The sequence below is a fragment of the Coregonus lavaretus genome (assembly GCF_964263955.1).
Source record: "Coregonus lavaretus genome assembly, chromosome: 17".
Taxonomy (NCBI): domain Eukaryota; kingdom Metazoa; phylum Chordata; class Actinopteri; order Salmoniformes; family Salmonidae; genus Coregonus; species Coregonus lavaretus.
This window is the reverse complement of record NC_140004.1, coordinates 22,547,734-22,575,695: the sequence shown is the minus strand read 5'-3', so window position 1 is coordinate 22,575,695 and position 27,962 is coordinate 22,547,734. Positions and strand designations below refer to the sequence as shown.

General features: G+C 42.4%; 1 protein-coding gene across 1 annotated transcript; it reads left to right on the top strand.

The window, feature by feature from the left end:
* The first annotated feature begins 360 nt into the window (after positions 1-360).
* LOC311144753 (rab11 family-interacting protein 1-like) lies at positions 361-17,922 on the top strand. Its single transcript, XM_084180853.1, has 5 exons — positions 361-1,261; positions 7,254-7,693; positions 7,813-8,752; positions 16,526-16,631; positions 16,751-17,922. Exons 1-5 carry the CDS (start codon positions 912-914, stop codon positions 16,955-16,957), a joined length of 2,043 nt encoding a protein of 680 aa, XP_084036979.1. The 5' UTR covers positions 361-911; the 3' UTR covers positions 16,958-17,922.
* The last annotated feature ends 10,040 nt before the right edge of the window (positions 17,923-27,962 follow it).

The window sequence follows — 27,962 nt, the reverse complement described above, 5'->3', positions numbered from 1 at the left end:
CAATACAATAATTTGAAAAAAAACATAGGACATCACTACCGGTATATTTTCTCAGAAGAAACATAAAAAAACATTAAAGTAATATAATAAAACCACTACACATGAATTGAGTTTCAAAAGTTAAAGTACCTAGAATAAAATAAGGTCAGGGGTTGCAAATGTACAAACCTGATCGTAGACCTGTGCGTAGTGGCGATTAAAAGACTGCGTAATTCGCGTTACTATGGCACCAGCGCCACTGTCCAATCACGGTAGGTCGTTAACGTCTTGACGCAAATTTTAACCAATCAGATAGGAATGTGGGAAGTATGGGCGGGAAGAATGGTTGATGAGGAAGTTTATCGTTCAACAAAGAAAAAAGTCAACAGTCAAGCGAGAGACAATGAAAAGCAATTATTACAGAAAAGCAATTATTACAGACAGTCGTTGTGTTAGTATTTGACCTCTTTGTATGAGAACGCAGAGTACAATTTACTTATAGAAGAAAATTGTATACGATGGTTCTTGTCGAACGTCTGAATTTATTTGGGCAAGTTAAAGCAGCTAGTAAGCTAGCTAACGTTAGCAAGTTCTTGATATTTCATATTTACCTAGCCATTAAGTTAGCTAGTAGTATGACCAACCCCTGTGTTGCATTAGCTAATTGAGACGGATATATAAGGTTCGTTATATTACTCAGACTCTCCTTATCATACCCACTGCGTAGGTGGTATTGTAGAGTGAACTGGGAGTGTCAAGTGTGTCGACATCATCAGATACCCGGCCGAGAGTCGACAATCGTCATAATACATTACCGAGGACGACGAGCTACCAGTAGTAACATATAGTTAGTCAGTCTCTGTAAGTAAAAACAAAGTCGTTAGGATATCCTAAAACCTGCCAAAGTCGTTTTTTTTAGCTAAAGCTTTGAAATGGCTTTGGCTGACCAAAGCCAGCAGTGGTATCCCACAAGCGTACAGGTAACGGTGTTCCAAGCCAGGAATTTGAGGATCAAAGGCAAGAATGGAACCAACGATGCCTATGCCATCATGCAGGTGGCCAAAGACAAGTTTTCTACCTCGGTTGCCGAAAAATGTGTCGCACCGGTATGGAAGGAAGAGGCAACGTTTGACCTGCCACTGTTCCACCATGGCAATGCTGAACGCTGCACTCTGTATATCATCGTAATGCACCGAGCTCTGGTGGGACTGGACAAGTTCCTGGGACAAGCTGTGGTCAACCTACTGGAGCTAAACGATAACAGTGCCCGGAAAAGGACTGAGTAAGTAACTAATGTTGAATAAAGATAAAGGATCTGTGTGTATGGATTGTGATTATTATTTTTTCTTTCTAATTCTCCACCGAGAGGGGGTTCTTCATGTAGGCAGAATGGTATTAGTGATAGGAATGTCTCTTCTGCTCTGTTAGGTGTCACCATTGATGAATTTCACTGACATAGCAGAGATGAAATTCCATTACGTTTGTCAGGTTTATCTGAAGACTGATAAATATCTATTGTACTCTACAGCCATCAACCTCTGCACATGTTTACACACCTAAAGCACACACAGAGAAGGCCATTCCAGATCCCTTATCAGTAGCTCAGTGGGACAACCGAAACCATGGAGCTGGTTGGGAAAACGATCTGATTATGTTGGGTGAGGTCACGCTTCCTCTGCTTTCTTGTCAGACTGTAGCTTTAGGCTGTGAATACTTGAGCTAATACCCTAACCATATCTCCCCTTTTAGTAAATAGTAAATATAATGGCGCCGGAAAAGATGGCTGCCGTAAGACTTTTAAGCAGGTCAACATTCACAAGGCCGCAGGGCCAGACGGATTACCAGGACGTGTACTCCGAGCATGTGCTGACCAACTGGCAAGTGTCTTCACTGACATTTTCAACATGTCCCTGACTGAGTCTGTAATACCAACATGTTTCAAGCAGACCACCATAGTGCCCAAGGACACTAAGATAACCTGCCTAAATGACTACCGACCCGTAGCGCTGACGTCTGTAGCCATGAAGTGCTTTGAAAGGCTGGTCATGGCTCACATCAACACCCTTATCCCAGAATCCCTAGACCCACTCCAATTTGCATACCGCCCCAACAGATCCACAGATGATGCAATCTCTATTGCACTCCACACTGTCCTTTCCCACCTGGACAAGAGGAACACCTACGTGAGAATGCTGTTCATTGACTACAGCTCAGCGTTCAACACCATAGTGCCCTCAAAGCTCATCACTAAGCTAAGGATCCTGGGACTAAACACCTCCCTCTGCAACTGGATCCTGGACTTCCTGACGGGCCACCCCCAGGTGGTAAGGGTAGGTAACAACACATCTGCCACGCTGATCCTCAACACGGGGGCCCCTCAGGGGTGCGTGCTCAGTCTCCTCCTGTACTCCCTGTTCACCCATGGCTGCATGGCCAGGCACGACTCCAACACCATCATTAAGTTTGCTGAGGACACAACATTGGGAGGCCTGATCAATGACGAAACAGCCAATAGGGAGGAGGTCAGAGACCTGGTTGTGTGGTGCCAAGATCACAACCTCTCCCTCAACGTGATCAAGACAAATTAGATGATTGGACTACGGAAAAAGAGGACCGAACACGCCCCCATTCTCATCGACGGGGCTGTAGTGGAACAGGTTGAGAGCTTCACCAACAAACTAACATGGTCCAAACATACCAAGACAGTCGTGAAGAGGGCACAACAAAGCCTATTTCCCCCTCAGGAGACTGAAAAGATTTGGCATGGGTCCTCAGATCCTCAAAGTGTTACAGCTGCACCATCGAGAGCATCCTGACTGGTTGCATCACCGCCTGGTATGGCAACTGCTCGTCCTCCGACCGCAAGGCACTACAGAAGGTAGTGCGTACGGCCCAGTACATTACTGGGGCCAAGCTTCCTGCCATTCAGGACCTCTATACCAGGCGGTGTCAGAGGAAGGCCCTAAAAATGGTCAAAGACTCCAGCCACCCTAGTCATAGACTGTTCTCTCTGCTTCCGCACGGCATGCGGTACCGGAGCGCCAAGTCTAGGTCCAAAAGGCTTCTTTACAGCTTCTACCCCCAAGTCATAAGACTCCTGAACAGCTAATCAAATGGCTACCCAGACTATTTGCATTGTACCCACCCCATCCCCTCTTTTACGCTGCTGCTACTCTCTGTTTATTATCTATGCATAGTCACTTTAACTCTACCTACATGTACATATTACCTCGACTAATCTGTGCCCCTGCAGATTGACTCTGTACCGGTACCCTCCGCATTTATTTTGAGCCTATCTCTGGCCTTCACAGCTGGATGGGGTCATGCTGCATGTCAGGCCGTATCTCATTAAGAGGGAATGTTGTCCAGTGTCTACATTCCTGCCATTCCCCATGTTTCTGCAAGGTTATTTAACTCTGAGGGTTAATCACAGTGACATGTGAAATTACATGGGTTGGGACCATGATGGCATTCACAACAATGGTGGAATCGGCTCTATCATGGGTATAGCGAGCATTATAACAAAACAGTAGGCTAGCTACCTATGAGGCAAAATGTACACACCCACATCTTATTTAATAGTGTTTTTAAGACTGTTCGCTGACTTAAACATGGACAGAAGACTGAAGGACATTTAGATTTCAATATTGAAGACTGCATACTAATCTTTGACTTGTAGGCTATTTGTCTCAATTGAGGGCAGTGAGTGACTGTCATGGTTGTATCCTTCTGTGTATAATGCTCTCTCAGTATAGGCTGTCCCAAGGGCAGCCTTTGTACAGTGCTTAGGCTCATTCACTTGTTTACTATACGCTCATATCTAGAACCTTATCTAGAGTTTACTCAGTTGGGGTTGGATAGCTTTTTATGACTTATCTTGCTCCTTCTCTCTCAAACACAAAAAGGGAATTGGATGTTGCTGTTTGTTCCCCCTTGCAGCGTTTGGTGTTAGATTACTGTCCTACTTCTGTTGCTGGGTCAGGGTTTGACATTGAGGTAAGGCACTAGGTTTTCCTGCATGGGAGCTCTTTGTCCTTTCCCAATGTAGCAGAATATGTTCTCAGCATGAGACAGTGAAATGATATGATGCCAAATAACACACCATGTTACTGATCATATTCCAGGTATGGCTCTTGAACATGTCATCACTGTTCACACTTAGGTATATTAGGTGAAAGGGAAGTTCCACAACTTTGATATTGAATAATGTAGGCACTACTGACAACAATAAAGGCCTATGTTAAGTATGCTTTTTTGGTATTTCTGTTTCCACATTAGAAATGGACTTGGCTATAGACCCGTTTCATCTTTGAGATGTCTAAAATATCATTAGACTATTTCTCAACACCAAATTAATCATGAAATATACCTATATGTGCATGAATCGAGGTTTACTCATCATTTTTTATGTTTGCTATATTTCTCTCTCACAAAGGCAGCAAAGGATCTTCTGTCAAACAAATCCATAGCGTTTAGTCTGTCGTGTTAGTCATTAGCTGGACGTGACATGTTAATCATTATACTTCAGAGGGAAGTCGGTGCCTCCACCACTTTCTCTGAGAGAACTGGTCCAACAGCAGACCACCACTCCTCTATCAGGGCCAGGGTTTTCTATTTATCTGTAAACACTATCACGTGTGCCATGTCAACTCATTCTTCCTTTTAACTCATAGAATCCCTTCACTGAACCAGTGTTCAGAGTCTGACCAGTACTACAGAAAATAAATTGAAATATTGTCTTAAATGTTCTCAATTGTATCCCATTGTTCTGTGCTCTGTTAGTATTTGTTTTACCTGGCATGGCCCAGTTTGGGAAGGAGATTAGGAATGCTTGGAGAAAGCATAGCTTTCATTAGCCTACACCTCTTAAGAAGGCCTCCCTACTGCTCTGCTAGGCTTTATGGAATGTAGGCTAGGTTTACTCCCATGCATGTTTCCTGACTGTTTTCCCACAGGATCCTGTCTGGATTTTTGTTTTAGTACTCCAGTAAGGGTAGGGAAATGATTCACTGAACTTCACATGAACCACATAGAATAATGTCTGATCACTGCCCAGCAGTGTACATCGAATTTCAGCTGAATGCATTCTAAATATAGACCCATCAGCTAACTATCTATGACGAGTAAAAAGTGACCAGTTGTTTTCCTTTAACCTTTTACTGCCTATGGAAGTATGATGTCCTCAGGGAAGGATGTGTGTAGTGCTCACTAGAGCCTGAGCTTATCGATCAGAACTCTGACCCTGAAACATGGAGGTTCAGTGATGACACTGAATTTAACCAGGGATTTCTGCCCTCTACTGGCTTCCTTTGTAGGCCTGGCTAAATGTTTTAAGCTTCCATTATATGATGATAAAAACTCAAGTGAAGATGCAAAAAGATTAAGAGCATAGGCCTACTGCGAGTGACTGAATATGCAAAAATGGCACACTGCAAGGGACTTCCTTAACCTGCTCCAGCATGGATTGGATGGGTTGTTGTTCTGGTCTTGGGAAGGTGAGAGTTCACCTGGGGCACAGTCTGTTGAGCTGCACTTTACATTACTGGGATTAGCCTACCGCTCTGCTTATTGACCAAATCTAGCAGTGCTCTTATTGTGCAATGTCTCTGCAATCACAGAGGCTGTTATGGAAAGGGCTCTCCAGAACACTTTCCTTTGTGCAGAGTGGGCCTAAACTGCAATTAGTTTACAGCCCATTTACGTCAGCACTGGATGAGCTGGATCTATTATAGGTCCTGACCTCCAAAACTAGTCCAAAAGTTCAGTAATAGTTTTATCAAGTCATGTTTGACCCCATTTCCTGGCAAATCATGATGTTGAAAAAGTTTTACCGCGTAGCTAAGCTTAATAGACAATTCCTCACATTTGACCATCAGTACATTGGTTCTGCGTCATGCGGCCATATAATTTGATTTTTAATTGAACAGGAGGACCTACACTAAACAAAAATATAAATGCAACATGTAAAGTGTTGGTCCCATGAGCTGAAATAAAAGATCTCAGACATTTTCCATATGCACAAAAGCTTATTTCTCTCATGGTTTGTGCACACATTTGTTTACATCCCTGTTAGTGAGCATTTTTCCTTTGCCAAGATAATCCATCGACCTGACAGGTGTGGCATATCAAGAAGCTGATTTAAACAGCATGATCATTACACAGGTGCGCCTTGTGCTGGGGACAATAAAAGGCCACTCTAAAATATGTAGTTTTGTCACACAACACAATGCCACAGACGTCTCAAGTTTTGAGGGTGCATGCAATTGGCATGCTGACTGCAGGAATGTCCACCAGAGCTATTGCCAGATAATTTAATGTTAATTTTTCTACCATAAGCCGCCTCCAATGTAATTTAACAGAATTGAAAATGATGATAGTGGGGGTTTGCACAACCGAAGAATTTCTGCACAAACTGTCAGAAACCTTCTCAGGGAAGCTAATCTGCGTGCTCCTCAGCAGGGTCTTGACCTGACTGCTGTTCGGCATCGTAACCAACTTCAATAATAATAATAATAAGACTTCAGTGGGCAAATGCTCACCTTCGATGGCCACTGGCACGCTGGAGAAGTGTGCTCTTCATGGAGGAATCCTGGTTTCAACTGTACTGGGCAGATGGCGGACAGTGTGTATGGGCGAGTGGTTTGCTGATGTCAACGTTTTGAACAAAATGCCCCGTTATGGTATGGACAGGCATAAGCAAGGAACACAGTTGCATTTTATCGATGGCAATTTGATTGCACAGAGATACCGTGACGAGATCCTGAGGCCCATTGTCGTGCCATTCATCTGCCGCCATCACCTCATGTTTCAGCATGATAATGTACGGCCCCATGTCGCAAGGATCTGTACACAATTCCTGGAAGCTGATAATGTCCCAATTCTTCCATGGCCTGCATACTCACCCGACATGTCACCCATTGAGCATGTTTGGGATACTAGTTCCCGCCAATATCCAGCAATTTCGCACAGCCATTGAAGAGGAGTGGGACAACATTCCACAGGCCACGATCAACAGCCAGATCAACTCTATGCAAAGGAGATGTCGCACCAGATACTGACTGGTTTTCTGATCCACGCCCCATCTTTTTTTTTAAAGGGATCTGTGACCAACGGATGCATATCTATATTCTCAGTGAAATGAAATCCATAGATTAGGGCCTAATGAATTTATTTAAATTGACCGATTCCCTTATATGAACTGTAACTCAGTAAAATCTTTTAAATTGTTTCATTTTATTTTTGTTCAGTGTAATATCTCTTTCTCTCATTTTCAGTTGGTACAAACTGCTGGATAAGAATAGGAAGGAGGATAAAGTCAAAGGGGAAGTGATGTTGGACATCCAGTTTATGAGAAACAACTTGACAGCCAGCATGTTTGACCTTTCCATGCAAGACAAACCACGCTCCCGCATCGGAAAGCTCAAGGACAAAGTGCGTGGGAAGAAAAAGGACAGCTTCTCTGACTCATCCTCTGCAATAGTGCCCTCTGTCAGCCAGGTACTGACTGACAGCGAGGGAGAGGCTGACTCCCACTCAGTGTACTCAGAGTTCCCTGAGGCCAAGAAGAAATCCAAGCTCAAGACCCTCTTTGCCCCTAAATCCAACTTGCAGCGCAACGTCTCCCAGTCCATGTCTACACTGGGCACTCTTCCTGAGAAGAATGCATCCCTCAGTGGCAGTCGCTCTTCTGGCCTCAATGTGGATTCTCCTGATGGTGAGCTCCTTTCATTCAGCTTAAACATTTTGACTTCTGTCTGCATACCTTTTTTTATATTTCAGTAATGATGATTGGAATATGCAATAACCTCCTTCACTATCTCTTTCTATCTACAGTTAAAAAGAAGTTCAAGTTCCTGGGCCACAAGCGGACAGGCAGCAATGACAGCAAGGTGTCTACAGGACCTTTTTCTCTTCTGGGCAGATCCAAGCAGAAGGACGATCCGAACAGCACGTGCATCAACGGCAACCATGTGTATGCAGAGGAGGTAGAGCCCAAGTCTGGGTCCACCCTCAGCCTCAACAGCTCTGGTCAGGGCTCAGTGGAGGATGTACGCAGCCGCAGGCAACCATCTGATGTCTCTGTAGACTCCCTCAAGGGCCTCTCTGTCCCCACCTACAGAAAGGAGTCTGTGGATAGGGCTCTGCTGGAGCAACGGCGCCTTCAGGAGGAGGAGGAGGAGAAGAGACAGGCCGAAGAGAAGAGATGGAATGAGGAGAAACACAGAGCGCAGCTCAAGATACTTCAGGAGGAGGAGGAATGCAAGCAACAGGAGGAGCAGGAGAGGAGGAGAAGGTTCCAGGAGGATGAGGCAAGGAGGAATAAGCAGCGGGAAGAGGAGCTGAAGTGCCTAGAGGAAGAAAGGAGGCGGCTGGAGGCAGAGGAGCTTCAGAGGCTGGGGGAGGACCAGCGGCAGCAGGAGGAGACCAAGAGAGCAGAGGAGCAGAAACAACAGGAGGAGGCCTCTGTGGCTGAGAGGCTGTCCTCTCTGTTTGGTATGATCATGAAGAAGGAGGAGAAAAAGGAAGAGCAGCAGCAGACTAGCGCCAAGGAGGAGAGGCCCAACCCAGCTCCCAGACGCTTCACCAGAGATTTGGCGGTCCCTCCACACGCCACCAACCAATTTGAGGAGATCCCCCTCAGTCCAGACCCTCCAAACCTGTTTGAGCAGAGCCCGGTGGACTCCCAGAAGGATGTCTGCAGCCCCAACACCACGAGCGCTGCTGTCTTCCTCAACTCCAACCGCACTGCCAAGGTGTCTGCAGTCAAGCCTAGGTAGGTGTCGGTCTTGTTCTAATGCACTTACAGGTCTATTCTAACTTGAGATCTGCATAGTTAAGTCCAAACTTCGTGTGAATCTCCCATCAATGCATGGTTTTAATAATGCAGGTCTCAAGTTAGGATGTGTCCTTCTCCTCTGCTGTAAGCTTTGTCAGCCTACTAATGTAATGTAGGCCTACCTGATGTTCTGACAAAAGTTACATGTACAATGGTAATTGGAGCTACTATATACCCAATGTACTTCACTGCTGATCAGGTAACACTAACCAATACACATTTTCTGTCTCAGAATGTTGCTAATGGGTGCTAGATGGTTTTCATGTTATTTCCAGTTAACTATTTTGAAATATTTTTCTTTGATAGCATATGCAACAGATCATGTTGGCTGCCTTGGCAGCCTTTCATCTAACCATATACATCTAGCTCTCCAATTTCAAAAAGCTCACTACTGTCACTGGTGAACTAGTGTCTCTGACCTCATTCTTAGAACTCTCCTAAAATCCATATATATTTTCACTCAAATTGCTGTATGTTGTCCAGATTGAATAGCTGTGGTGAGTTTTCCTTGGTTGCTATCCAACTGTAGTTTAAATGGTTTTATTATTCTCCGTTGCATATGGTTGTTTGGGGATTAATGATCAGATGGTGGTATGGTTTAGGATGAACTAATCTGTACACCAGATCATGTCTCCATGTCAGCACTGGCTGCAATTAGCCTAGTGTTCTGAGTTTCATCTTTGTTCCTCTTGATTGTCTTAAAGATAGAATCCGCAGTAGGGGAATGGTGCCACTGTCTGCCTTACTGCCGTAGTTTTGGTTACTGTCTGCCTTACTGCCGTAGTTTTGGTTTTGTTGACGAAGCAGCGGTGAGGAGCGTCGCCCAAGGTAGTAAAATAAAAATGCTGTACATATTCTGCTGTTCTATCGTGCATGCAATGATGTCCGGGGGGGGGGGGGTTTGCAGTAACTTGTTTGTTGTAATATTGCAAATGGACGTTGCAGTTTCACCATTAATGATTCCAGCTTTAAGGCTCTTAAAAGCCTTGACAAACATGATCGTGGATCATCTGGCATGTGATGGGCCTGTTTGGCTGCTTTGCTGATTGGTCTGCAGTGTGGAATCTAGGTGTGTCTGAGTCTGGGTGGTATGGTGCAGAACAGGTTGGGAGGGATGAAGTGAGCTAACACTGGGGTGACTAAGTACATTGGGACAGTCTGCAGGAGCAAACAAGGCTTTGTTTTTTCACTCATCTATTTCTGGATTTATTTTAATCATGCTTTCCTAATGGTGAGTTGTCCACTCAATATAGTCAAATTCCCTTTTAAAGGAGGAAATACTTTTTTAGTTTTGCTATAGCCTAATCTTATTTTGCCACTGAAATTCAGACGTTCTAAATCTAGATTTGTTTAGTAGCCTATGTTTGAGCCTTTTTGCAAGAATGATGATATAGCCCATCCTAAAGTATTTCAATGTGTTTTTATAACCACCCTTTTATGTGTTTTTAAAAGAAAGGCAATTGTGGGCATTCCCATATTTCCAAATTATGTTTAATTCCATCAAGACCTTATCAGGTGTGATGATGTGCTACAAGAAAATAACGTCAGGTGTTTTTGCGTGTTTGGGGTAGAGCGGGTTACAGATGGGACTGGACGTAGGGCTGGGCAATATGGCCAAAATATAATATTGCGGTATAAAAATAAAAAAATAGACGGTATTTGACAGTATTTTATGTTTTTGAATAATAAAAGTTCAAAATTTGCTTTGAGTAGTGTGTGACCCTAGGGTGGCAACACATACATACATACTAAGTGATTTCAATGGGTCTTTCTCCATTTTGATAGTTTGCCCATATCGATTTGAACAGTATAAAACAATCTAGGCCATATTTCTAACCAAATGTTGCAAATGCAATTTGACTTGTGAATTATTTTTTTTATTTTATTTTTTTTCCACCTTTATTTAACCAGGTAAACCAGTTGAGAACAAGTTCTCATTTACAACTGCGACCTGGCCAAGATAAAGCAAAGCAGTGCGAAAAAAACAACAACAGAGTTACATATGGGGTAAAACAAAGTCAAAAATACAACAGAAATAAATATATATACAGTGTGTGCAAATGTAGCAAGTTATGGAGGTAAGGCAATAAATAGGCTATAGTGCAAAATAATTACAATTAGTATTAACACTGGAATGATAGATGTGCAAGAGATGATGTGCAAATAGAGATACTGGGGTACAAATGAGCCAAATAAATAACAATATAGGGATGAGGTAGTTGGGCGGGCTAATTTCAGATGGGCTGTGTACAGGTGCAGTGATCGGTAAGGTGCTCTGACAACTGATGCTTAAAGTTAGTGAGGGAGATAAGTGTCTCCAGCTTCAGAGATTTTTGCAATTTGTTCCAGTCATTGGCAGCAGAGAACTGGAAGGAATGGCGGCCAAAGGAGGTGTTGGCTTTGGGGATGACCAGTGAGATATACCTGCTGGAGCGCATACTACGGGTGGGTGTTGCTATGGTGACCAATGAGCTAAGATAAGGCGGGGATTTGCCTAGCAGTGATTTATAGATGGCCTGGAGCCAGTGGGTTTGGCGACGAATATGTAGTGAGGACCAGCCAACAAGAGCGTACAGGTCACAGTGGTGGGTAGTATATGGGGCTTTGGAGACAAAACGGATGGCACTGTGATAGACTACATCCAATTTGCTGAGTAGAGTGTTGGAGGCTATTTTGTAAATGACATTGCCGAAGTCAAGGATCGGTAGGATAGTCAGTTTTACGAGGGCATGTTTGGCAGCATGAGTGAAGGAGGCTTTGTTTGCGAAATAGGAAACCGATTCTAGATTTAACTTTGGATTGGAGATTCTTAATGTGAGTCTGGAAGGAGAGTTTACAGTCTAACCAGACACCTAGATATTTGTAGTTGTCCACATACTCTAGGTCAGACCCGTCAAGAGTAGTGATTCTAGTCGGGTGGGCGGGTGCAAGCAGCGTTCGGTTGAAGAGCATGCATTTAGTTTTACTAGTGTTTAAGAGAAGTTGGAGGCTACGGAAGGAGTGTTGTATGGCATTGAAGCTCGTTTGGAGGTTTGTTAACACAGTGTCCAATGAAGGGCCAGATGTATACAAAATGGTGTCGTCTGCGTAGAGGTGGATCTGAGAGTCACCAGCAGCAAGAGCGACGTCATTGATATACACAGAGAAAAGAGTCGGCCCAAGAAGTCTCTCTCCATAGAGACTGCCATAGGTCCAGACAACAGGCCCTCCGATTTGACACATTGAACTCTATCTGAGAAGTAGTTGGTGAACCAGGCGAGGCAGTCATTTGAGAAACCAAGGCTATTTAGTCTGCCAATAAGAATGCAGTGGTTGACAGAGTCGAAAGCCTTGGCCAGGTCAATGAAAACGGCTGCACAGTACTGTCTATTATCGATCGCTGTTATAATATCGTTTAGGACCTTGAGCGTGGCTGAAGTGCACCCATGACCAGCTCGGAAACCGGATTGCATAGCGGAGAAGGTACGGTGGGATTCGAAATGGTCGGTGATCTGTTTGTTAACTTGGCTTTCAAAAACTTTTGAAAGGCAGGGCAGGATGGATATGGGTCTGTAACAGTTTGGATCTAGAGTGTCACCCCCTTTGAAGAGGGGGATGACCGCGGCAGCTTTCCAATCTCTGGGGATCTCAGACGTTACGAAAGAGAGGTTGAACAGGCTAGTAATAGGGGTTGCGACAATTTCGGCGGCTAGTTTTAGAAAGAAAGGGTCCAGATTGTCTAGCCCAGATGATTTGTAGGGGTCCAGATTTTGCAGCTCTTTCAGAACATCAGCTGTCTGGATTTGTGTGAAGGAGAAGCAGGGGGCAAAACACTTGGGTGAACTGTTGGAATCATGGAAATTGAAGGATTATTCAAATTCTATAGTTAGAGTATAATAGTGGGCACTTTGAATACAGTTTGACATGACGACATATGAAAATGCCAGGCAGGAGTGTTTGACAGGGTATGAACCGAAGTGTTGACAAGTGTTTCCTAGGGGACCCTATAATCTTTGGCTGCATTGAATGTTTTCTCTTAGCAACTTCATGTAGCTAACAAATTCTTTGAAGATAATGTTGCACAAAAATCATGCCGATATAGGTGTACACCATAACTGGTATTATCAGGCTGTATAGCTAGTTACGTTTGCTCTGACTCAGTACATTTAATAGCTAGCTAGCGATTAGCATTAATGGCCAACAATATTTAGGCTCAACTTACTAAGAAAAGACAAACTAGCTGTTTGCAGATGTAAGAAACACAAACTAATAGTGTAATTATAGAACGCTAGTGGATTTATATTAAGAAGTAAAATGAAAACATCATCGTGGTCATCAACTTTGTTGCATGTGCTGCATTGACCATGCAGAGACTGAATGTATGCACTAACTGTAAGTCGCTCTGGATAAGAGCGTCTGCTAAATGACTAAAATGTAAATGTAAATGAACGCAAGTGTCTCATGTTCGGGGAACAACAAATGCGCTCCTTGAGTGACAGGGAACAGGGCTAGGTCTGTGTGGAAAGCTGCATGGAGAAAGAGGGCGGAGAGAGATGACTCAAGTAGCAAAGTATACTATAAAAATGGACGTTACATATGGCGTATCACATTTAACAAACCAAACATTCAAATACTGTTATAGAAGGTAAAGTAAAAACCCAAACCGGTCCGTGCATCAATACCGGTATATCGTAAAATACGGAATACCGCCCAGCCCTAACCAGATGGCATATATTTTTCTCATTACTGCACTGTTCTTTAATTTTGAAACAAACGTTTGAAATATCAGACAGAAAATGCTCTGGGTTCACAAAATTATCATCATTAGGGGTCCAAATGATGAACAAAGAATAGAAAAGAGCAGAGACCGATTCTTGAGCAGACTAGAAAGAACACTAGTTTCTGACATTTTCTTGTAAGCATTCGGGGTGCATCATCACACGTGAAGATAAGATCTTGATGGAATGAATGCCACTGCAAGAGGAGGCAAACTCCTCTAAGTTGTTGGTTATTTCAGCTGTCATGGGCAGGCTCATAGTTCTTGTGTGACTGTCCGCCACTGACCTCCAGGTTTTCACTCCTTGGCAGATTAGTGGCGTCTCTGAAGCAGCCTGAAACACCTGACTCAGACTCCCATAGGCAGCAATCTCCGTCCCTTTCCTGCGCTGAATCCATTATCGCGTCCCCTCTGATTCTCCTGACATGTTCTCCAACCTCCACTCCTCCCTTGCTCCCGCTAAGACGCGGAGGAGCACCTCCAAGTCCCCCTATAGCAGCCCTGAGAACCTGGCTGCCATAGGACCTTCCCCCAATGGATCTGACAAGAAGCGGCAAGCTCCTCTGTCCCCCAGCCCAATGGAACCACAAAGCCATGGAAAACCCAATGCAGGCTCCAGAAGTGTTTCTGCTAAATCTGCTGTTGCAAGTGGCTATCCTGTTAAGGAGGTTGAGGGCAAAATACCTCCTCTACCTCTTCCTGACTACGATAGCCTGTTCCCACAGAAGAGACATGGAGTACTAGGACAGACTCGATGGGACCATATAATTGCAGAGGTGAATCAGAGACAGCAGGAATATGTGCCTCAGCTCATTGGTAAAGAGATGAGTGTGGATGGCCCAGACCTCGACTCACCAGTACCTCCACGCAATGACAAATATTCCTATGTGCAGGAGAGGGCAGCAGAACCCGTACACCAGCAACAGACACAAGTTCAGGAAGTTCAATCTACCTCTTTGAGGAGAGTGGGGCCCAACAGTTTTCCAGCACTCACTCCCCCTTCCAAACCAGTAGCTGCAGCCACCCCTAGACTATTGATGGACTCTAACACAAACCAAGGCCAGAGCACTATACAGGCTAATCCATCTGAGTGGCCCAATGCCTTCGTCTCCAAAGTCTTGGTCTCTACAAAACCTGTGGTTCAGAGCAGAGACATACCCTCCGTGACACCTCTGGAGGATGCAAGGAAGGTAATCAACACATCTGTTGCTACAGCCAGTGATGGCAAACCTGTTCTCTCAACAGAAAAGCCTAGACCTACATCACAAGCAGTTTCGGTGTCAAGTTCTACAGATGAACCTAAAGGACTGCCAAACACTCCCAAAGAGATCCCCACAGTCAAACCCAGACAAAGGTTAGTCCGCAAAGAGCCAGTGAGACCTGCAGATCATGAGCAGATGTCAGCAGAGTCTACCACTGTAGAGAAGGAGAACAGATCGGAGAGGAGAGCCTCAACCCTGGACATCATGGAACTGAGAAGGAGTAGTCCAGTGACTGAAAAGAACACTGAGGTGACTTCTGACAATGAAAAGCAACTCTCGTTTGACTCTGCAGAAAACGACATTGAGAAAAAAACACAGTTGGAACGCATTATGAAAGCGAAGTTTGCTGAACCTGACCCCTTCCCCATTGCTGATATCCTGCCTAAAGACCAATGGGCCCAACCAGAGCAAAGCGGAGATTACTTGTTCACTAGAGGACCACAGAAAAACCGCAAGCTTAAAGAACAGGCAATGACAACCAATGACTTGGATAAACTTTTCGCGCCAAACAATCCAACAGATCCCTTTGCCAGTTTTAATGACTGTGACTCAGACGAACCTCCCGAGCAGGAAAAAACAGAAGAACAGAGTCCTGCTTTTCAAAGGGGATTTTCCCAAATTAAAAAGAAACGAGGAGCACCTCAGCCTCCAGCTAATTCAAGTAATAAAGCAGCGATTGGAAAAATTGAGCTGGATAAAGAAGACCCTTCACCCAGAGAAGACAAGCTGATCAGCTCAGCCACTACAACAGGATGTGTAAAACTGCCGCCTCAAACTCAAAATACTAGACAGAGTAAACTCTATGGCAGAGAAGGGGTGGAAACTCAAGACAAGTGGGCAGCAGACCCTTTTACTTCCTCCTCCCCTGTACCTTCTGTCCTGACTTCTCCTAAGCCCCCCCAGTCCATAGTGGGAGAGCCCACCCCACAGACAGGGGGAAAGACCCTGCTACGGGCCTTGGTCGCACCCTCTGAGGTGCAGCCACTCACTGTGCTGAGTAGCAATGGTGGTGAGCCAGCCTCAACTCCACTCAGGTGAGCCTGAACCCCTCTATAGATATAACCAGCCGTTCAATTATTGTATGCATAAACATGAGGGATTTTCTTCTCACCAGTCAATTGGCTCATGTCTAACAGGCAAACAAACACTATATAGCCTCAACTATAATTTTGACGATATGGATGGTCAGTCCTTTCATCTCTGTCTATGAATTTGAGTGTGGTTACATTTCTCCAGCCCCACCCCTCACCTTTTATTGTTTCAATTAAGGACTCTAGCTTTATGCTTAGTCTCTCACTTTTTGGTATTTGGTGAGATTTGGAGTTTCAGCCTTGGTAGTCAGTATTAATCAAGCAAATTGCTCAGGGAATATTTTGAAATAGCGTGGTAACTCTGATCAAAGTGGTTGTTTTGTATTAGTGGTTTTGGTATGAAACAGAGATATGCTGTTGCGTTTCTCTGTTTTGTTCAACTTAGGAAAAGTGTTTTTTTCTCTGTGCAGCCTTTCTGATTCATAAATGCTGTGCATATCTCACATGGGGAGGATTTGTGGTTGTTTTCTATACCTGCAGCCTAACTGAAATGGACCTCTGTTAATTCAATTTCCAACTAATCAATTTTGACTTCTGTGACAAACTGTTATGCTCCTCAGTTTGAGTGTTTTTTGTTGTTGTAATCTTGCTCTATTTCCAGGCCTCACCCAGTGAAGCCCATGAGCTCCATAGAGAGCCAAGCTCCCATCAGTACCCGGGTAGTGGGAGAGATGTTGACTTATGACCGCACCCTGGGGAAGATGAAGGTACTGCATGTTGATATGTTTAATAATAATAAAACCAATACCTTTTTTATTTAGCTATTAAAACCAAAAAGTGATAGAATGCTGATGTCTGATGTGACACCGTTTTGTACCATCCTCAGGCACCAGGCATGGTGGAGAGTGGGCCCTACACCCAGCTGACCCAGGAGGAGTTGATTACCCTGGTGGTGAAGCAGCAGACGGAGCTCTCCAAGAAAGACTCCAAGATCGTTGAGCTGGAGGAGTACATAGACAACCTGCTGGTGCGTGTCATCGAGGAGAAGCCCAGCATCCTGCTGGGCCTCAACTCTGTCAAGCAGGCCCTGTAATGTATGAGGAGTGGACCAGGGAACTGTAAGATGGAGGGAGATATTTAGGCTTCCACTCCAACATCCCTTTTAGTTTGTGTGTGTGGTTTTCTATTACTGTCACTGTGTATTGGATAAAGCAATCTCTATGAAGGTCTTATTTCCTTTGAGCATATGCACTTTCTTTAGTCTCCATGAGGATTTGGACTAAGACTAAATCTCAAGGTTTCTTTTCAGAATGCTGGAATGTATGCTGAATTGTTTTGTTTTTTTCTAGATCTATCACTCCAGGCTACATGTGAATCTCACCATTAAATTATTTGACAAGCTTTTGAAAATGAATGGCTTGTTGTAACACTATGGTACTGGAATTCCATTTTATACAAATGTACTGTATGCGCACATTTCTTGTCATTGCTTTGGTAATTTTATGCTGTATAAAACCTAATTGGCCCTCATTAGGCAAAATGGAACTGGAAGCCCTAGGTATGTTGATGTCCATGTCACTGATGAAATTTCTCTGGCCAGGCCTTTGCAGAAGGGATTCCATGTTGCTTACAATTTAGTGGACATTAATTAGGCCATCTAGCTAGTTATACTTTGGTATCTGCTCATCCCAAAGCCTTAACACATCACTTCAACAATAATAATATGCTGGTTAGTGTTTATTTTGTTGCATTCTTAAACCTTGAACTTCCATTGTTTTTCTAGGGGTTATGTTTGATCCTTTTCTTTAAATGATCATGACGTGCCTTGGTGCTGCCGCTATACTTCTTGGTGTGTTCAATCAAACACAATCGTTAATCTAATACCAAATCAGATTATTGCGGGGCATGGTACAAGTACATTAACCTCTATCTGAAAGTCAATGTTGCCTCGTAGTGACATTTCAGATACACAACGGTCTTACCTTAGTTAGCCTAGTTTGTTGAAGCATTATTGAACCTGTGTCATTTAGGCTAGTTCACACAGGGTTTGATTGGAAATGCATACAGTGGGGAAAAAAAGTATTTAGTCAGCCACCAATTGTGCAAGTTCTCCCACTTAAAAAGATGAGAGAGGCCTGTAATTTTCATCATAGGTACACGTCAACTATGACAGACAAATTGAGGAAAAAAATTCCAGAAAATCACATTGTAGGATTTTTTATGAAATTATTTGCAAATTATGGTGGAAAATAAGTATTTGGTCACCTACAAACAAGCAAGATTTCTGGCTCTCACAGACCTGTAACTTCTTCTTTAAGAGGCTCCTCTGTCCTCCACTCGTTACCTGTATTAATGGCACCTGTTTGAACTTGTTATCAGTATAAAAGACACCTGTCCACAACCTCAAACAGTCACACTCCAAACTCCACTATGGCCAAGACCAAAGAGCTGTCAAAGGACACCAGAAACAAAATTGTAGACCTGCACCAGGCTGGGAAGACTGAATATGCAATAGGTAAGCAGCTTGGTTTGAAGAAATCAACTGTGGGAGCAATTATTAGGAAATGGAAGACATACAAGACCACTGATAATCTCCCTCGATCTGGGGCTCCACGTAAGATCTCACCCCGTGGGGTCAAAATGATCACAAGAACGGTGAGCAAAAATCCCAGAACCACACGGGGGGACCTAGTGAATGACCTGCAGAGAGCTGGGACCAAAGTAACAAAGCCTACCATCAGTAACACACTACGCCGCCAGGGACTCAAATCCTGCAGTGCCAGACGTGTCCCCCTGCTTAAGCCAGTACATGTCCAGGCCCGTCTGAAGTTTGCTTGAGTGCATTTGGATGATCCAGAAGAGGATTGGGAGAATGTCATATGGTCAGATGAAACCAAAATAGAACTTTTTGGTAAAAACTCAACTCGTTGTGTTTGGAGGACAAAGAATGCTGAGTTGCATCCAAAGAACACCATACCTACTGTGAAGCATGGGGGTGGAAACATCATGCTTTGGGGCTGTTTTTCTGCAAAGGGACCAGGACGACTGATCCGTGTAAAGGAAAGAATGAATGGGGCCATGTATCGTGAGATTTTGAGTGAAAACCTCCTTCCATCAGCAAGGGCATTGAAGATGAAATGTGGCTGGGTCTTTCAGCATGACAATGATCCCAAACACACCGCCCGGGCAACGAAGGAGTGGCTTCGTAAGAAGCATTTCAAGGTCCTGGAGTGGCCTAGCCAATCTCCAGATCTCAACCCCATAGAAAATCTTTGGAGGGAGTTCAAAGTCTGTGTTGCCCAGCGACAGCCCCAAAACATCACTGCTCTAGAGGAGATCTGCATGGAGGAATGGGCCAACATACAAGCAACAGTGTGTGAAAACCTTGTGAAGACTTACAGAAAATGTTTGACCTGTGTCATTGCCAACAAAGGGTATATAACAAAGTATTGAGAAACTTTTGTTATTGACCAAATACTTATTTTCCACCATAATTTGCAAATAAATTCATAAAAAATCATACAATGTGATTTTCTGGAATTTTTTTCCTCATTTTGTCTGTCATAGTTGACGTGTACCTATGATGAAAATTATAGGCCTCTCTCATCTTTTTAAGTGGGAGAACTTGCACAATTGGTGGCTGACTAAATACTTTTTTTCCCCACTGTATCTGTCAACATTCCTAATTTTAGTTACCTTTTTCCTTACTTTAGTTATTTATGCTTCCATCTCCCTTTGTTAAATGTTTAAAATGTGTCTAAAGGAGGAAACCATTATTTATGAAAGCAACGATGGATAGAGAACCAGCTATTTATTCCATGTTTGAGGCAATAATGTGGATTTGGTCATGCTAACAATGGATAGGGAGAGACCTGATGTTCACTGTTTTCTTTCTTCTATGTTTTTATTATCTACCCACTTGACTGTGCAGAGCACAACCTTTTTCGATTTATGCAAAATAATGTAAGTGCACAAACCATGTCAAATATTTTATGCAAGAGTAATGACTAAGTTCAAATCGATACACTTTAAGAAAGATCTTCCAATATAATTAACATTTAGGCATTATGAATGTGGTTGTGTTTCAAAATGAACCTTGTCCTTGTTAGATTGAATGCCTTTTTATTAAGCAGTAGGCTTTGACTAGCCTTACAACTTGTGTAAATCTCTACGTCTCTGAATGTAATCTACTCAATGTATCTTCGGCAACTATGCCTTTGTGAAATGTCAGCAATAAGAAACTATATAAATCATAAACATTTCTGATTGTGCCTTCAAGGACTTTACTCAAAAGACATTGTTGATTACTGTAAATCTGTTTTCCTTAAGATGGTTGCACCTTTTTATGTTTACTGGTGTGAAATTCAGTGTATGTGAACACAATAGTTGATATTTTCAATTGAAATAAAGTACAGTAAATCATGACATGTTTTGTGTACGCTATTAGAGGAAGCTTGAAGACTTATAATAGAAAAGTATTAACGTATAATACTAGATGTAGGCCTATGAGCCACCTAGAAATTGTGAAGTTAATTGAAACTACTTTATCTTACGTTAGTTCAATAGATACAAAAGTATGTGGACACCCCTTCAAATTAGTGGATTTGGCTATTTCAGCCACACCCGTTGCTGACAGGTGTATAAAATGGAGCACGCAGCCATGCAATCTTCATAGACAAACATCGGCAGTAGAATGGCCCGTACTGAAGAGCTCAGTGACTTTCAATGTGGCACCGTCATAGGATGCCACCTTTCCAACAAGTCAGTTCATCAAATTTCTGCCCTGCTAGAGCTGCCCCAGTCAACTGTAAGTGCTGTTATTGTGAAGTGGAAACGTCTAGGAGCAACAACGGCTCAGCCGCGAAGTGGTAGGCCACACAAGCTCACAGAACGGGACCACTTTAGCGCATAGTGTGTAAAAAATTGTCTGTCCTCGGTTGCAACACTCGCTACAGAGTTTCATACTGCCTCTGGAAGCAATATCAGCATAAGAACTGTTCGTTGGGAGTTTCATGAAATTGGTTTTCATTGGCCGAGAAGCCGCACACAAGCCTAAGATAACCAATGCTCAATACCAAGCATCAGCTGGAGTGGTGTAAAGCTCGCCGCCATTGGACTCTGCAGCAGTGGAAACGGGTTCATAAAAAGACAATTCTGTGCTTCCAACTTTGGGGAAAGCCCTTTCCTGTTTTAGCATGACAATGCCCCCCGTGCAAAAAGCGAGGTCCATACAGAAATGGTTTGTCGAGATCAGTATGGAAGAACTTGACTGGCCTGCACAGAGCCCTGACCTCAACCCCATCAAACACCTTTTGGGATTATTTGGAAAGCTGACTGCGAGCCAGACCTAATCGCCCAACATCAGTGCCCGACCTCCCTAATGCTCTTGTGGCTGAATGGAAGCAAGTCCCCGCAGCAATGTTCCAACATCTAGTGGAAAGCCTTCCCAGAAGAGTGGAGGCTGTTATAGCAGCAAAGGGGGGACCAACTCCATATTAATGCCCATGGATTTTGGAATGAGATGTTCGACGGGGTCCACATACTTTAGGTCATGTAGTGTAGATGGATGGATGGATGGATGCTTTGGTCGTTTTCAATAAATGCATCACTCATTTTGCTACCTTTCTCAGAGATTGTTATTAGGTCTCCGAGATGGTTATAAATATAATCATGAATCTGAGGGGGGAAAAGTCACATTTCATCTGTGATAACACGGTCTTGCCTGACCTCTAGACGAGATTGCAGATACATGTGCTAATCTTCAGTACCTGCAGCCTGGTTTGTACAATTTCATCATTTAATGAGAGCTTTACAGCATGTTTGTTTAGACCATTGCTCTCAAGATATTGAGGAACTGTCTCTATTCACAGGTTTGTGGTTGGTAGAGACTTATTTATTGTGAGTGCTTGTCAGCTTCATCTGGGTCACAGAACTCATTACCATGGTTTCTCACTTATTTGGTCTTATTAGAAGTGTCTGAAAATGAATCAATGAAAAGATCAACCACCCTGACATAAGGATAAGGTGTTGAATGTGTATGTGACCATGGCAACAATTATTCTCTTCAATCCTTTTCAAATGTTCTAATGGAGTCAACTCACAGCCCCTTCCTTATTGATACAAATGAGATGTGTTGATGAACAGAGATTTGATAATGGCATTAAAATCATGATCAATCAATTATTTTGGACTGCTCTTTCATACCAACTGTAGACTTGCTTTGCCAGACAAACATAATTTGTTTGTTGTTGTATGGAATATTAAAACATACAATCTACCTGCAGTGAAGCCGCTCAACATTTACATTACATTCAGTCATCTAACAGACTCCCATCCAGAGTGACCCACAGAAGCAACCAGGGTCAACGCCCTGCTCAAGGGCACTTCGACAGATCTCCCACAAGGTCAAAAAAACGGGGACCGGAACCAGCAACCTATCAGCCACCGGCCCAAGCTCCCAACCGCCAGGCCACCACCCCCCCCACAGTTCCTGAGAGCTGCCCCTCAACCATCCGAGTTCCCCCCGATTTTCTTTTTTAATAAAATCAAATAATTCCAGTCTCCTCTGAACAGTTGATGGTGAAATGTGTCTGTTACTTGAACTCTGTGAAGCATTTATTTGGGCTGCAATCTGAGGTGCAGTTAACTCTAATGAATTTATCCTCTGCAGCAGAGGTAAGTCTGGGTCTTCCTTTCCTGTGGCGGTCCTCGTGAGAGCCAGTTTCATTATTACCCTTGATGGTTTTTGCAACTGCACTTGAAGAAACTTTCAAAGTTCTTGACATTTTCCCGGATTGACTGACCTTCATGTCTTAAAGTAATGATGGACTGTCGTTTCTCTTTGCTTTTTTGATCTGTTCTTGCCATAATATGGAATTGGTCTTTTACCAAATAGGGCTATCTTCTGTATTACATTTACACCCCTACCTTGTCACAACATAACTGATTGGCTCAAATGCATTAAGAAGGAAAGAAATTTCACAAATTAACTTTTAAGAAGGCACACCTGTTAATTGAAATGCATTCCATTTGACTGCCTCATGAAGCTGGTTGAGAGAATGCCAAGAGTGTGCAAAGCTGTCATCAAGGCAAAGGGTGGCTATTTGAAGAATCTCAAATATAACATATATTTTGATTTGTTTAACACTTTCTTGGTTACTACATGATTCTATATGTGTTATTTCATAGTTTTGACAATGTAGAAAATAGTAAAAATATAGAAAAACCCTTGAATGAGTAGGTGTGTCCAAACCTTTGACTGGTACTGTATATTGAGTTAATAAAGCTGCATACAAACATGGTCTCTTTTTTGCTTTCTTGAGTAAGGCAGCTCCAAAATGCAGGTGTTTCAGCCTAGCTCCGTGCTTTCTGTGGTGGAGGGTAAGCCAGCGGAAAATACAGAGCGTAGGGGTTGGTAATCTTCTCTAGTTGCGCTGTGATTGGCTCAGTGTTCTGTCACTCATGGGGACACTACATCGCCACATAATCTACAGGGAGAGCTAGAAAGTTTAAGCCCCCTTGGGTGCTGCCATAGATTTACATTAGAAGTGCCGAAGTGCCCATCCAAGAAGGCTCAAGGTCATTGGCCACAGATAAGGTGATGTCAAATCATGTTATATCTACCGTAGCTTTGATTGGACTGATCATGTCAACATGATACTTTCCCGTGTGGCTCAGTTGGTAGAGCATGGTGCTTGCAACACCAGCATTGTGGGTTCGATTCACACGAGGGACCAGTACCCAAAACAAAAGTATAAAAATGTATGCACTCTACTGTAAGTTGCTCTGGATAAAAGCGTTTGCTAAAATGACCTAATGACTAAAAATAAACATCTTAGCAAGACAAGCAGTTGTCATCATGAATCACGTCGACAATATACTGGTCAATCCTTATGAAGAGAAAACGTATCGGTGCTCATCGGCTATTGGACATAAACATTACTAAAAGTTTGAAATCGCAAATTCAACAATGAGTGGTTTGGAAGGAATCAGTTGCAAAGCAATCGCTATTTTGCTTCCCCTGCTTTATATTCGGTGGAGAGAGTGTGTGGTCCAAGTCTGGGTTTAATGGTCTCTTTTCTAAGCTTAAAAGGATAAACATTGACACGCAACACCATGGGCCAGATAAGGTTGAATACATTGGCCATGCTGTTGTAGTATCTAGACAATTTATGACTTTGCTGACGGTTGCAAATGGTGTCTTAGAGGATGTTGACTCAGCTTGTGGAAGCATCTGGAGAGCATTTCTATAGGGACACCCTAAAACAGAGGAAGTCTGTTATGTGGCGTCCTGGGATTGGTCTGTAGGGGAAAACACCCATATCAGGTTACATAGGATATATATACCTTGGTTGGGACAAAGGACTGAGAGAATAACATATTAAGAGATTGGTGCCGGTTGTTCTCCAGATGTCTGCAGAAGTCTGTAAATTGGCGCTGAAATCTTCAATGTAATAAATAATTATAATCGAGGACAGTATCAGCGGATTCATTGTCATCACAGCATCTCAGCATCGTTTTCTCGACACTACACTGTCAATCCAGAATTACTTCTGCCGCGTTCAAAACAACTGAAAACTCTGAACTGGGAAATCTCAGACTTCAGTGTGTTCAAGACAACTAGGAACTCTGAAAAATCGTAGCTCCGACTGGGAAAATAAGTTTTGAACGGTAATCCAACTCGGAATTCCAAGTCGGGGACTCAGGCCTCTTTATAGAGCTCCAACCTGAAGATCACTGACGTCATGATTCGACCTTGTTTTATTTCCCAGAGATCCCAGTTGTCTTGAAAGCACCATAAATAAAGAGAATTCCAGACTTTGATGACAAAGTTTCATGACAAAATTTGCCTACAAGAAGGCCCACCATTCCACCTTCCTGTTCAAGTGAGCACAGCACAACGGTGAGTCCAAAAATGTATTGTATGCTGCTGCATAAATGATGTAATATGCCAGGGAGATATGTATACTGTAGCCAAGAAAGTAATACTAAGTGTATGTTGTGCAGTAAGCTGTTAGTAGCTCATGTGCCTCACCCTAATAATTTGGTCCCTTTTCCCCTCCTGACTTAGCCTACGGTTCTGACTTGGTGGTGCACATGTAGCCTATAGCCTGTTTTAGAGGAATGTCATCATCGAATCGTGTAAAAGCTTTCATTATCTGCTTATATGCCCCATTTATTTATCCTACGGTTCTGACTTGGTGTGCATGGAGAATACTGTAAGAACGGCCCATGTTCTGAATTATGTCGCTGTACATTTCAAAAGTGCTGAACAAATAGTAATATTGACTACGTTCGTCTTAGCTCGCTCATTGTCTTAATCGAAATCACGGATTGCCTCTTATCCGCTCATCATTCCCTTATGCCATGGTTTGAACATCTCAATTGTCAGTAGAAACCACATTTGTTTAAGCAAGCCAGCCATATCAGCTATGATTTTTTAAAAGGCAGTAAATGAGGCTGAATGAACTGTTTCGCTGCCAGACAAGGCTCCACTAATAGCCATGTGTTGCGGTGGTAAGGATTCACTCCAACAATAGAAACAATAGAACACTATGAAAAATCTGGGAAACCAGGCCTGCTATTCATAACAGACTTTGAAAAGGCATTTGATAAAGTACAACTGGGGTTTATATATAAATACCTGGAGCATTTCAATTTTGGAGAATCTCTTATAAAATGGGTTAAAACCATGTATAGTAACCCTAGGTGTAAAATAGTAAATAATGGCTATTTCTCAGAAAGTTTTAAACTGTCAAAGAGGAGTAAAACAAGGCTGTTCACTATCATATCTAGGCATATCTATTTATTATGGCCATCGAAATGTTAGCTATTAAAATCAGATCCAACAATAATATCAAGGGATTAGAAATCCAGGGCTTAAAAACAAAGGTGTCATTGTACGTTGATGATTCATGTTTTCTTTTAAATCCACAACTTTAATCCCTCCACAGCCTCATAGAGGATCTAGATACATTTTCTAACCTCTCTCGATTACAACCAAATTATGATAAATGTACTATATTACGTATTGGATCACTAAAAAATAAAAAATGTACATTACCATGTAGTTTACCAATAAAATGGTCTGGTGGTGATGTGGATATACTAGGAATACATATCCCAAATGAAATAAATGATCTCACTCCAATACATTTTAATAGAAAGTTAGCAAAAATAGATAAGATCTTGCTACAATGGAAAGGCTAATGCCTGTCAATTTGTGGAAAAATCACCCTGATTAACTCTTTAGTATTATCCCAGTTTACCTATTTGCTTATGGTCTTGCCTACGCCTAGCAAAAGGTTTTTTAAATAATATGAGAAAAAAAGATTCCATTTTATTTGGAATGGCAAGCCAGACACAATTAAACGGGCCTATTTATTTACATTTTAGTCATTTAGCCGACGCTCTTATCCAGAGCGACTTACAGTTAGCACATACATTATTTTATCGAACCCACAACCCTGGCGTTGCAAACGCCATGCTCTACCAAGTGAGCTACATCCCCTGCCCTACGCTGGGCCAATTGTGCGCCGCCCCATGGGTCTCCCGGTCGCGGCCGGCTACGACAGAGCCTGGATTCGAACCAGGATCTCTAGTGGCACAGCTAGCACTGTGATGCAGTGCCTTAGACCACTGCGCCACTCGGGAGACATATAATGAATATGAATTGGGAGGACAGAAATTATTCAATATTAAAGCATTAGACCTATCACTAAAAGCTTCAGTCATACAAAAGTTATTCTTAAATCCGAACTGGTTCTCTAGAAAATTAGTAAAATAGTCTCACCCAATGTTCAAGAATGGCCTTTTTCCCTTTATTCAGATTACAACCTCTCACTTTCAGTTATTTGAAAAGGAAATTATCTCCCAAATATCACTATTTCTAAAACAAACCATAGAAATTTGGTTGCAATTTCAATTTAATCCTCCAGAAAAAAACAGAACAAATATTGCAACAAATATTGAGGTTAAACTCAAATATACTAATTGATAAAAAAAACATTATTTTTTGAAGAAATTTAAAAAAAAATGTATAATCTTCATAAATTATATCATAGGTAGGACTGGTGGCATGTCGCACATGCAGCTAATAAAACCCCAAAATTACAACCAAATAATTGCAGCATTACCACAAAAATGGAAGAGGAAAGTGGAAGAGGGGACAAAGTAAGGAACTTGTCTGTCGGCCCTGCATTAAAGAACATAATTGGTTAAAGAAAATTGTGATAAATGAAAAAGTATACCAGTTTCATTTAAGGACCAAAGGATTGACAGCCGTCCCATATAGATTGCAAAATAGTTGGGAAGAGATTATTGACGTACCGATTCCATGGCATAGAGTTTATGAACTGATTCGCAAAACGACGCCAGATTCAAAACTTCGAATTTTTCAATTTAAATTATTATACAAAATTATTGCTACCAGTATAATGTTATTTATATGGGGGATACAATCTTCCCAGCTCTGCAGATTTTGCTGCGAAGAGACAGAATCATTAGATCATTTGTTTTGGTACTGTCCATTTGTAGCTTGTTTTTGGACACAGGTCCAGGAATGGCTAACGGATTGCAATATTTACCTGGAACTAACCCTGCAGATAGCACTACTGGGTGATCTGAAAAGTCATAGTCAATCGATTAATAATATAATAATACTTTTATCAAAAATGTTTATTTTCAATTTACAATCTGTAGAAAAAATGAGAATACAAGGGTTCAGAACTTTTGTAAAACATCACAGTACAGTTGAAAAATATATGGCAAATAGAAATCCAACATGGATGGTGTTAAGAGATAGATGGGTGGTGTTGAATGGAGTTGAAGGATGGGAATAATAACAACTAACAACAACTAATAACAACAAGATAACTAATGTAACTCATACTGTGTCCATAATAAGTATATAGGTTATAGGTTGAGAGCTTTTGTGAAAGAGCACAGTTAGAAAGATATGGCATATAGAAGCAAACCGGATGGACATCATGAAAACGATCAGAGAGGTTGAGGGTAGAGGAAGTAAAAACAAACAAAATATAATTATTGTCAAATTGACTGTGTCCATAAAATGTATATAGTATGTATAAGCTGGAAGT

What these genes read in the sequence shown, in the direction of transcription:
- LOC311144753 (XM_084180853.1), top strand. Translation starts at nt 912, where the DNA reads ATGGCTTTGGCTGACCAAAGCCAGCAGTGGTATCCCACAAGCGTACAG. An exon ending in AGTGCCCGGAAAAGGACTGA is followed by an intron (nt 1,262 to 7,253) that starts GTAAGTAACTAA and finishes TCTCATTTTCAG; the next exon opens with TTGGTACAAACTGCTGGATA. An exon ending in CAATGTGGATTCTCCTGATG is followed by an intron (nt 7,694 to 7,812) that starts GTGAGCTCCTTT and finishes TTCTATCTACAG; the next exon opens with TTAAAAAGAAGTTCAAGTTC.